A 13,297-nucleotide genomic window follows, 5' to 3' on the forward strand; every position below is an offset into this window, starting at 1 on the left:
AAGTAGGGTGTACTCAGCTGGCTTGCCATCATGTATCCCAGCCTAAGACAGCGTGACTCCTCAGTAGAGTAGCACCACCTCCATGACTCTTATATAGTAATTTGCATTCAGTGCACACTGTGCTTATACTTCTACAAAAAATATATATTATGTCATGTATATAAACCAATTGCTCTCCAGTATAAAATGCCCTTCAAGATTGAAGCTGGTGTAAGAAAATTATAAGTAAAACTATTGAAACACCCATTGAAATTTAGAAGTATTATTTTGTTAACTGATTATAACAGTTTATGGCATAAAAACACTGTTATGTAGGTTGTCATTCATATTATGTCCACTTGGTGTCACCATATGCCCATTTTTCGATAGAGGAGTAAAATAAGCTCCTTCTGTGTACTAGGAGATGTAATGGCTGCTGATCTTCACATATTTTAAGACGACAAAAAATTATCAATTTGTACATGGGAACATTAATGACATTGCAGAACTGAAGAATTGCCATGCAATGGAGATTTCATCATTAAACTGGATTAGCTGTACAATGAATCCATTCAGAGGAGCATTTCTGCTGCAGATGGTTTTGGATCTGGTGTTTTGTCAGATTCACTACATGATCCCTGAAGAATCCAAACATGGCACCTTTGTTGGAAGGATAGCACAAGATCTGGGTCTCCAGATCTGGGAGATTAAGTCCAGAATGCTACGGATTGTCTCAAGGGATGAGAAAGACTATTTCCAGGTAAATCTCCAAAATGGAATATTATTTATCAACAATATTATAGATAGAGAAGAAATATGTAAAAGGATTAGTGTTTGTGTCATTCATCTTGAAATGATTGTGGATAAACCTGTCCAAATATATCATATAGACATTGAAATTGAAGATATTAATGATAACTACCCTATGTTTTCATCTAAGCAATACAACATTGCTATAGCAGAATCGAGAGTGGTTGGAACTAGGTTTCCTCTAGAGGGCGCTACAGATGATGACATAGGAAGTAATTCTGTTAAGAATTATGAGCTGAGCCCGAATGAGTACTTTTCATTAGAAGTGCAAAAAGACAAGCATCAAAGTGAATCTCTTGAGGTCGTTCTGAAGAAACCACTTGATAGAGAGAAAGAACCTTTATTCAATTTGACTCTTACTGCTTTTGACGGTGGCAAGCCGAAATTGAGTGGTACAACACAGCTTATTATAACTATACAGGATGTCAATGATAACACACCAAGTTTTTCCCAGTCTGTCTATGAAACATATTTGGTGGAAAATGCTTTAAATGGAGCTGTTGTGGTGAAGCTGAATGCAACTGATGGAGATCTAGGAGAAAATGGAGAAGTTGTTTATGAGTTTAGTAACCAGGTCTCTCCATTAGTTAGATCATTGTTTGATTTAGACAGAATTTCTGGTGAGATCAAAGTGACCGGGGAAGTGGATTATGAACAAAACAGTCTCTATGAGATCCGTATTGATGCTTTTGACAGAGGTCAATATCCAATGGCAGGACATTGTAAAGTGCTGGTCAATATAATAGATGTGAATGATAACCCACCTGAGATGACAGTGACGTCTCTTTCTTTACCTGTTCCCGAAGACTCCATAGTGGGGACGACTGTAGCTATTATAAGAATACAAGATAAAGATTCAGGTTCCAATGGTAAAGTGGAATGCCAAATAACAAAAAATGTTCCATTCAAATTAAAATTGTCTCTACGTGAATACTATTCACTAGTAGTAGATGGACCTTTGGACCGCGAAGCTATTGATATGTATAGAATTGAGATTACTGCAAAGGATGAGGGTACACCAGACCTTTCCACATCTCAGACTCTTCTGGTGGAAATAAGTGATGTTAATGACAATGCACCAACGTTTGATCAACATCTGGACACTATTTTTATCATGGAAAATAACCCACCAGGTTCTCATGTTTTTACCGTTGCAGCCACTGATGACGACAAAGACCAAAATTCCTTTATAACATATTCTATCATTGAAAAAGCCATAAATGGAATACCAGTTAACTCTTATCTATCGATAAACCCGGAAAATGGAAAACTCTTTGCCTTGATATCCTTTGATCAAGAACAAGTTAGTTATTTTCAATGTTCTGTAAGAGCAACTGATGCTGGATTTACACCACTTAGTGGAAATTTGACCTTGAGTATCTTTATTATTGATATCAATGACAATGCTCCAAGTCCATACACATCATTTTTTAATATTGATTCTGTAGCTGTAGAGATTGTTGATAGATCAGCAAAAATAGGAACCAAGGTGACTAAAGTAAGAGCAGTAGATGCTGATTCTGGGTATAATGCTTGGCTCTCATATTGTTTTAAAGACCCAACTGAGAAAATTCCATTTGGTGTTGGACATCATAGTGGAGATATTACCGTCAATCGTCCACTTCATGAATCAAGTAATGATGAGTACAAACTACTAATTGTAGTAAAAGACCATGGAGAACCAGCCATGTCTACCACAATGACAATGACAATTGTACTTACAGAAAGCTTGAAAGAAATTACTGTTGAAAAAACCCAAAAAGAAAATAAGTATGAGGACTTTACAAATGCCAATATATACTTATTAATGGCAATCTGCTTGATATCAGGAATATTCCTAATTACTATTATTGTGTATACAGTTATACGCTGGCAACAGTGCACTCAGGAAATAGACGACTTGAGGCAAAAAAATATGGGGTCTCTTGCTAGAAGCTGGACCTATTCCATGCAACGCCAATATAAGTTTTATATGAATGGGACATCCCCCAAAAATGACCATATTTTATTTACTCCAAATTTACTTCAAACTATAGATACTGAAGGAAACCCAAATCAGCCTGGATTTATGACAGGTCCATCAGCAAAGGTAAGAGCAAATAAAGTCAACACAAACCACAGGCTGGGTTGGCACATTGTAAAATGAAAACAAAATAATGGCCACTTTTCCATAAACACTAAAAGAACACATTGTTGTTGATTTTTTTTTTTAAACAGTCTTTTAATACCTATTTTACAATGTGTGAATACAACATTAAACTGTTCCATGTACTTTTGTTACACAGATTAAATCATTAACACGATTTCCATGATTTGAAAAAAAAAAATTGACCATAGGAGAAGAAATGCCAAGAATATAAGACCCATTAATCACCTGATAAATCCCCCACCATTGTAACATCACCAGTCTCCCTTGGGCTTTACTGACATGGCTGTTCATGACCACTACAGCTCATTGCTGGCTTTAGAAGTCTTATACCATTAACCACCGTGATTGACTGTGGAAGTTACATGGGTAAATGCAGCATAATTAACAAAGACTGATGAAGAACGATGGGAGCTATCAGAGGAATAATGGCCCTTTTATTATAATTTTTAGAGCCTCTTACTGACATGAATTAGTGTAGGTAGTGATATGTTGTTATAAATATTATGGCTTGTTGTCAATATTGCTTTAGTAGAAAATGTATAATTTTTTCCACTTGTGCACTATCTTCCAATTTTGCAATGTTTAAATGTTTAATATAATTTTTTTTTTTTCTTTATGATAACCCCAGTAATGAGCTTTAATCTGTGGAGAAACCTGCAGTAAGGGTTAACTTCCTCTGCAGTGCCACCAGAGGGGAAATGACAAATGAAAACATATTTTAAGACCAGAAGACTAGAAAAATACTTTGTAGGCGATAATATTAAAGAGTGATACATTTTTAAACATATCACTCAGTACCTAATCCTGACCATGTACATCTATTTTTTATGTGTCAAGCACATCTCACTAGTCTGAATTCCTCTCAAAGGGAGGAGGCGTGGCCTCACTGTGCAGGTCTCCGCCCCCTTCCTCAGTATGCTGTCTGCTCACATCTCCCCTAGCATTAGCAAAACTACAACTCCCAGCTTGTCCTCACTGACAGTAGCGAGACACAAGCTGACAGTGGGAAGATTTTTCCTCCAGCTGTGAGCCCTGTGCTCACAGTTGTCAATCAAGGAAGTGTGTCCATGACATAGGTGATGACGCAAGGACACAGCAGGACTAGTATGTGTCCAAGCAGGCAGGGGGGGGGGGGGGGGGGCAGTTGTTTGACTGGCTTTTTACAGTATGAAATACTGAACATTTTCTAATGAAAGCAGTTGCAAAACCTATTGGTTATACATGCTTTACAACATATCAAAAATGTTTGTATCTGACAATGCCCATTTAAGCAACAATACATATACTATTTCACTGCTGGACTCTATTCTGTTTTTATTTCATGTTGAGACAAGTATTATTACTATAAATAATAATAATGAATAATAAAAAAAAAAAGTACCAACATATACTTGCCCACCCTTAAATTCCTATAATTAAGGTTTACAATTTCTGTTAGTTAAAGGGGTTATCAGAATGAGCATGAGTATAAAAAAAAGAAGATGCATACTCACCTAACTCAGTACTCTGGTGCTCCCACTGTGATGTTGTGCAGTATTTTTGGTCACTCCGTATAGTCATGCTCAAAACATTGCATTCCTTTGAAAAATTGTTAATATATGAACCATTGTTTAAGGACATAAGTGAGCAGGCAAGACACATTTTCTTTATTTCTTATGGGATTCATATTCAACTGTAGCAGAATGGCAAAATCATAAAACAAAACATGGCAAAAAAAAAAAAAAAAAAAACAACTGCATACCCTTAGTTCTTGAAACTGTGTGTTGCACCCTTTGGTATCAATGACAGCATGCAATCTTTTGTAATACTTGTATAAAAGGCCCCAAATTCTTGCAGGGGGTATAGTTGTCCATTTGTCATAGCAAAATTCCTCCAAGTCATGCAAATTTTTTGGTCATCTTGAATAGACCACATGTTTGAGATCTTTCTAGAACGGCTGTGATAGCCACTCTAGAAACTTTACCTTTTCTTTCTGTAACCACTTGAGGGTCAACTTGGCCTTGTGCCATACTGGAAAGTCCTAGAATACCCCATGTGCAGCTTTTGTAAAGAAGAATGCACATAATCTGCCAGAATTTTTTTGATTACATTTTGCATTCATTGTGCCAGCAATATTCACAAGATTGCTTGTGCCTTCAGAGCTCACACATCTCTGAAAACATTAGTAAGCCACCACCATGTTTCACCATGGGGATGGTATTCTTTTCACTATATGTCTTGTTGACCCCTCTCCAAACATATTCTGGTTATGACCACAAAACTCTATTTTGGTCTTGCCACTCCATGTTACAGTGTTCTAGAAGCATTAAAGTGTGTCACGGTGTTGCGGGACACATTCTAACTGGACAGTTTTTTTGGCATTGGCACATTAAAGTTTTCTTTTTGGTTTATTGACCATGTAGCTCCTTTTTGTTTAAGTCTCATTGTATTGTGCTCCTTGAAACACCCACATTATATTTCTCCAGAGGTTACTTGTGGTTTTCTCTTTGTATCCTGAACAATTCTTCTGGCAGTTGTGGCTGAAATCTTTCCTGGTGTACATGACCTTGGCTTGGTATCAAGAGTATTTTTGACTTGATAATAAGTGTTCCTAAAAGATGTTCCTAACAGTATTGACTGTCATTTTCAAAGCGTTGGATATCTTTTTATATAATTTTCCATATTTTTTAAGTTACACAGGTCTTTTGGTGCTCCCCATGGCTCGGTTTCTCGTTTGCTCAGTGCATAGTGTATCCATGTGAGAGCTAACAAATTCATTGACTATACACAGATACAAATTATAATTTAAAGAGCCACAGGTGTGGGAAAATAACCTTTAATGGCCATTTTAATCCGTGTGTGTCACCTAGTATCCCTGTAACAAGGCCAAACTTGTGATTTAAAAAAAAACCAAAAAGATATGTAATAATAAATACATTAAATGGGTATATGATGCAATTAAAGGGTTCTCTTTATTGCGGCATAGCAGATAACAGAGGTGTAAGGTCAGACAGCCGACGAGCGCAAGTTTCGCATCAAATGACGCTTTCTCAAGGCTTTATATCTCACTATCCTTAAATAAAAGACATTTTTACATGTTTAGTCATATCTAAATCAATGTCAAAATTTCACGATTTCTGTCATGTAAACATTTAAGCACCACTGTGCTACCAAAAGAGCTTTTCTGTGCAGTGAAGGCCTGCTTAGCCAAAAACTTGTATATGTGTAATATATATATATATATATATATATATATATATATATACATATATATACACACACACATATATATACATATTTTTTTCCTTTGTCATGTTGCTCCCAGAAACATTAAATGTGTTTTTTTTTGTAGTTTTTTTCTTTTTTCTTTGAGTATCTGGATAACCCCTTTAACGATTACAATTTATCTTCTTATGCATAAAACACTTTATGTTCACTCATAAACAAGCACAGTATATATATATATATATATATATATATATATATATTTATTGCTCTTGAAAAAGAGGTAGATGAGTACCTCAAAACGCGTCTAGCCTCTATTACCTGTACCCCATTATTGGCAAACCAGACGGTCTTTACCATCATTCACCGGATCACAAGAAATTTACCAGAGTACGCTTGCAGGGTTGTACGCATCCCGCCTGCCAGCGGATGTCTCCCCGGCAAAAACCTTTTTCCGGTAACCAGGCTCCAGGACATTGCAAAATCCCCAAATTCACTCAAAACTTTCCCTGTGCCGCTGGGGTAGAGTGGTGAACATTTGAGGGGCCTCCAGCGCTGCAGAACGTAGCCTCATGCACCCAAAGGATTACAATTAAGAGACTATCTATATCCCACTCACCAATCTCTATCCCTGTGTCGCCAGGGTAGAGTGGGATACACACAAGGAAACCTCAGCGCCGCAGAGCACATTGATTTTAACCCCTTACCAATATGCTACTGCATGCAGTATCCTGACCAGATACGAGCTATACAGAGACATCGCTACTCAGACTATTTGTAATCAACCATACAAGGCACAATCTCCGTGCATACATCTATAAGAGCTACAGACTATTTGCCACACTTAGATACCAGCACTTTTTACCCTGAATATTATATGTCTATTTATTTTATTTTATTTCATTGTATGAATATTTTATACATTCACTACCTTGCTTATCGTGGTGAGTCCGATGTAAGGGCCCTACAAAGGACACCACAAGCACTATCATTGTAATAATAAATTGTTTTAAATTAATTCACTGGATCTACATAATTTTTTACATATATTTTATATTTTATATACACCCATTTATTAGTGATAATCAAGCACAGACTATAGGAAAGTGTACCCCCACTTTATACATTGTTCGCAGGTTGTATGGGATACACAACCTTTTTCACATTAGTACTCGTCTGGCAGTAATACTATTGTCCCTATTGTTGGGTTGCAGCTACCTATACACGTTTTTGTTTTTATACATATATACTTATTGACAGACGGTTTGGAACTCATATTGAAATGAAATACTTGTAATCTCACACCATACATCTCGTAAATCTTAATATGTTGACTTTAGATATAAATATTACATACATATTTACGTTGTTAAATAGTGCATGATTTCAAACTATTGTTTCTCAAGTAAAAGTAAACAATGAACAAGAGTTATAGCTGACCAATGGCAGCCTGTTATCTCCTGAAAAAAAGGTTGCTTGAGTCTGAAATGTTTCATCTGATATTTGCTAGTCCATAAAAGATCTTTTCATACAAAAAAGTCCCCAGGATGATCTTTGCCCTTCTTCCTTTGTCATTGATCATGTATGGCCAGCCTGAATGAGGGTAATAGCCAATATGGTAAAAAAAAAAAGTGTTAAAATGCTTCTTTCTTTTATGTATGGCCACTTTTCATCTAGCGGTAGGCTTCCATGCGGTAATGAAATTATTTTCAATAAAACAATAATTTTGCTATTGGAACTATAGTAGCTATGACAGATCTGTTTTTAAAAGGATTCAAAATAAATCTAATGGTTCTTATTTGCATAATGGGGCCTGCCAAACCTTGGGATTTTTCATATGTTTGCCATCAAAACTATCTAAACCTCTGGCAGAATGGCATAGCACAAATTAACTTATTGGAAAATTATTTTAGCCAATCTTTGTAAAACAGAAATTGCAAAAAGAGCAATAATCTAATTTTAATTTATTATAATACAAAATATTTCATTTTGATCTATGGGATGAAATCTTTGTTTAAATTACTCATTTTTGTTTTAATATTAAATATCTATTAGCCAGTGGCTTATAGACATATGCATAATGATTTATTTTTGTAATTTCCAGAAGAATGTGTTTGCAATTTTCATATAGCAGAGGAAAGATAAAAATGGTAAAATGAGAAATAATGGAATTCAAAATACTAAAACAGACTTTCTGTTGCAATGTGCCAGAATCTGGCACACAACCTCTTGAAACATGTCGGGTTTACACTAGTAAATCAGGGCCGAAGTGTATATATATATGGCTTTCAATAATGTAGGAAGTTGTCCTAATTCAAGAAGTATGCAGCAGTTGTGAGCTATATATAGTGCAATATATAGTGTCATCAAGAGAAAAGACACTTACCCTTGAACATCTAGCAGGAAAACAACACAGGATGTTCCTTTAACCAGTAATTGCCCCATCAATCTCCCTCAAACATGCCCTATATTTTAACTGAACTTCTCACTGGGTTGATAGGCCAACCAGGACCTATGCGTGCACGTGTTAGATATAAATTAAATTCAATTAATATAGTAAAAACTATGGGCTAAATTTGGAGCCATTCATCTAGTACAAGCTTATACGTTGCTTGTTCATCATAGACAAAAGGTCTCGTTCTAGTAAAATATTTCCTATAAAAATATGACCATGGTTAGATATTTCCTTTGTAGATGTAGCTTCCCACTTAAGGATATTTGAACTTTGGATGTATTATATGATAGTCCTTCTTATTAGATATGTTCCTGGCAAAAGGCTTATTACAGGATGTCTGGATATTTTGACTCTCAGCTATCAGCTGCAATCTATGGGGAATCTGCGGAAAGAAGACAAAGTTATGCAATAGGTTACCTTTTTATCTGGGAAAATGGTAAATTTTTTTAAGTGAGAGTGACTATTTTTTCCCTCATAATTATAGATAAAGGTTCTAAACAGGATAACTAAAAACGTGATATATAAAAATAGGTTTTCTAAACCAATCTTTTAAAATATGTGACAAAATAATGATATCAAAATATATTATAAACTCTATTCATTACCAAGATTTTTTTGTTTACATTTTATATATTTGGGAATGAAATGAAAAAATAAAAATAACAACAAAAAACGAATTTGTGAAATTTTGTGGGACAATCATTTATTCTTATTTTACCATTGACCTTATTCTGTGGGTCAGTATAATTAGAATGATATCAAATGGAAGCTTTCTTTTGTTTTAATTTTTTTGTTTTATATTTTATATTTGGATCTGTATTAGGGATAATTTTTTTGTGCCTTGATATGAAGTTTTCATTTATGTTTTATTGGATGTGATGTATAAAAATCTGGCATTTTTGTATTTTTTTCATATACGCCATTTACCATGAAGGAAAAATATTTTAATGTTTGGAAATTTGTGTAAATTTGTACACATGGAAATACTGGTGGCAGCTGCAGTTAGCAACTAGAACCTGCTGTGTGTGTAGCAGGCATAACTATTGCATCTGATCCATACTTTTCCTCCTTACATGTGACATATATATTTCATATTTGTGACATAAACAACTTCTGTACTCAACTCACTATGTTAAATGTTGTAGTGAGACATTCATTATTATTCATGATTGTAAAAACTTAACATGCAGTTTTCATATTTTTATGTTTTGCAGGTTCCTTTGTAATTTCGAAAATCTTTTAGAATGTTTAAGATACTTTTATGGTGGAAGATATAAATTCCAGAGAAAAGAAGTCAGGAGATAAAAGAAGAGGGTAGTATTGTAAAGATTGGAATAAAAAAAAACTCACAACAGTCATAACAAGCAAATTAAAGTGGCACTATGATCACATAAATAATGTAATATCTTTTTTTATAATGAGTGTTATGATTTTAAAAATATTCACTTTTAATATTTATGAAGTTAATGCTGTATCATTTTTGGACACTGCAAATTTTAGAAACTAGATTGAGAAGTTAGTTTAAATGAAAAATTCTGATAAAAAATTACATCTTGCTGGCCCAGATTTTTGAAGTAACCTCAGATGTGCCTAGATTTATTAAGAGGTAGGCACCTCTTGATACATCTACTCTGATCTTAGACTGGTGGTGGTTGACTGGGTAGACTGGGCATGAAACATCAGTTAAGTAAGTTCCTCTAATATAATAATATTTATGACTCTAATTGTATTTTTATAAAATAAAAGGTAAGTAGATTTTTTGTCAGCTCTACCTGCTGCAGACATTATGTGATAGATATTAGGGTATAGAAACAAACTGGACCTTCCCTTGAGCTTGTGTTGGTTGTCTTTTTATTTCTCTGTCAAATGCCACAGCCTGACATGTCTTCTCACTTTCCTTTCCCTCAAGTAACAAACATGACTATGTATGCCAATAAGGGAGATTCTGAGAGATGATGGCGAGTGAGGAGGCGTGCCAGACTGTGGCACTTGGCCAGCTCAGTACTGCCTCCTTGACTCTTAGCTGAGAAATAAAAATGTAATATTGTTCCGCAACTATCGATTCCAGTAAAAAAAACAGCTGTCCAGCAGTGTCTGCAGCTCTCAGTATCAAACAGATCTGACAGATTCCCTTCAAGACAAAACAAGAGCAGAAATTAGATTTTGATTAAATTGTATTATTTTTGGGGGTTGAATTTTTGGGATTGCTATTCCTTTAATTTGATAATTTAAAAAAATGTATCTATTTTTAGTTGATGATTATAATATTATTTTCATTGACATAATAAAAGATATTTATTAAGGTGTCATTGCAACTACTATATAGCTTACAGTAAAACAGTACACCCCGATGCTTGTATTTTGTATGTAATATACTTATTTTGCCTAAGATTTATTTATTTCACTGTATAATACATAGATAGTTTAAAAGAAAAAAAATCTGCTTTTAAAATGTATTGGACAATGTTGTTATTTTTTTTTCTAAATGTTTGCATTGAGATTTTATCAGGTATATTGTAAAGGTGTTTAAAAAAAAAAGTCAAAAAATAAATATTTATTTCTGTTGTAGTTCAACATTTTATCACCAGATGTCACTCTTACACAATTTTTGTAAAAAAAAAAAAAAAAGAAGAAGAAAAACACAGCTTCAAATCCATTTCTTTACTGCGTCAGATTTTACTTTTACTTTGGCAACACTTTTTTTTCTTTATAAGAGGATATTCCTTCTATATCAATAGTGCTCAGTTGTAGACATGCTTCTCCATTTATTTAAGTGTTTATCTAGAAAAAGGCTGGGATTTGTCTTCATGATCCAAGTGACAGCTGATCTAGTGCTGTGCCAGCTCCACTATGTTGTACCCGAGGAATCCAAACATGGAACATTTGTTGGAAGATTGGCTCAAGATCTGGGAATACATATCAACGATATCAACTCAAGGAGACTGAGAATTGGTTCAAAAGATGGCACAGATTATTTCCAGGTAAACCTGCAGAATGGCATATTATTTGTGAATAAGATTATGGACAGAGAGCTGTTGTGTCCTGAGACAAGCATTTGCACTGTGCAGCTAGAAATTATTGTAGACAAACCTGTACATATTCATCATATAGATGTAGATATTGAAGATATTAATGATAACTATCCAGTTTTCTCAGCAAATGAATTTAAACTGTCTATGTCTGAAGTGGTGCTACTTGGATCTCACTTTCCACTAGAGGGAGCTGTTGACCCAGATATTGGGACAAATTCTGTAACAAACTATGAACTCAGTTCAAGCGAATATTTTGCACTTGATATACAAACATACACACATGAAAGTAAATCTGTTCAGCTTGTGTTAAAGAAACCTTTAGATAGAGAACAGATTCCTTTTTATAACCTAACCTTGACTGTATATGATGGAGGTAAACCAAGATTAAGTGGCACCATGCAACTCCTTATTACAGTGCAAGATGTCAATGATAATGCGCCATTGTTTAGTCAATTTTTTTACCGAGTCAGCTTGTTGGAAAATGCACTTAATGGGACTATTGTCATCAAATTAAATGCTACTGACCTTGACCAAGGTCAAAATGGAGAAGTATTATATGCATTGAATGAACCAGTTTCCCAGCAGGTGTCCTCAGCTTTTACAATAGATTCAGAAACTGGGATAATCCGTGTTGTGGGTGAAATTGATTATGAAAAGAGAAATATATATGAAATTCAGGTAGCTGCTGTTGACAAAGGACAGATCTCAATGACGGGACACTGTAAGATATTAGTTAATATTATAGATGTGAATGATAATCCTCCAGAGATTTTGGTGACATCACTCAATGTCCCTGTTCCTGAAGATGCCTTGAAAGGATCAGTTGTTGCAGTTATTCGGGCCTATGATAAAGACTCTGGGGAGAATGGAAGGGTCAATTGCCATATATCCAGAAACATTCCATTTGTAATAACTCCTACTTTAAAAGAATACTTTTCTCTGTCTGTAAATGGTCAGCTTGATAGGGAAACCATATCGGAATATGATGTTGAAATCACTACTACAGATGAGGGAACTCCTCTACTTTCAGTAACTAAATCACTTAAAATTCAAATAAATGATGTGAATGACAATCCGCCGACTTTTTTGCAAATATCTGAACCAGTGTCTATAAAAGAAAATAACCCTCCAGGCTCCCATATCTACACTGTGTCTGCTGTTGATCGAGATATGAGCCAGAATTCGTTCATTACCTACTCAATCGTTGACAGTACCATTGATGGAATACCTATCTCTTCATACATATCAATTAATCCAGAAAATGGAAAATTATTTGCACTTTTGTCCTTTGATCATGAGCAGATTGCCCAATTTCATTGTCAAATAAAAGCCACTGATGCTGGATTACCACCGCTAAGCAGCGAAGTGATGCTCTACATATTTATTGAAGATATAAATGATAATGCTCCGAATGTTATTTCTCCCTTACTGAACCTTGAGTCAGAGATTACAGAATTTCTCCCAAGATCAAGTAAAGCTGGGCATCTTGTGACTAAAATCAAAGCCATTGATACTGATTCAGGTTACAATGCTTGGGTCTCGTATGAATTGAGGGATTTTGGAAGAAATGTTCCTTTCGCTGTTGGGAAGCACACTGGAGATGTTATCCTATTACGTCAACTTTTGGAGTCAGATGATGATGAATACAGAGTGTCTATTGTATTGAAG

The 13,297-nt window shown here is 34.9% G+C and overlaps 1 protein-coding gene across 2 annotated transcripts in view; it reads left to right on the plus strand.

The window, feature by feature from the left end:
• The first annotated feature begins 385 nt into the window (after positions 1 to 385).
• LOC130267277 (protocadherin alpha-C2-like) overlaps positions 386 to 13,297 on the plus strand; it is a 374,990-nt gene continuing 362,078 nt past the window's right edge. Inside the window, exons 1-2 of one of the 2 annotated variants that reach the window (XM_056516756.1) lie at positions 386 to 2,878; positions 9,812 to 11,165. In XM_056516756.1, coding sequence (XP_056372731.1) covers positions 506 to 2,878; positions 9,812 to 9,823 — 2,385 coding nt within the window. In that variant the 5' untranslated portion in view covers positions 386 to 505 and the 3' untranslated portion in view covers positions 9,824 to 11,165. Of the gene's footprint in view, positions 2,879 to 9,811; positions 11,166 to 13,297 lie in introns of those variants that run through there. The other variant, XM_056516745.1, reaches the window with a different exon arrangement.

This window comes from Hyla sarda, chromosome 4 (assembly GCF_029499605.1).
Source record: "Hyla sarda isolate aHylSar1 chromosome 4, aHylSar1.hap1, whole genome shotgun sequence".
NCBI lineage: Eukaryota > Metazoa > Chordata > Amphibia > Anura > Hylidae > Hyla > Hyla sarda.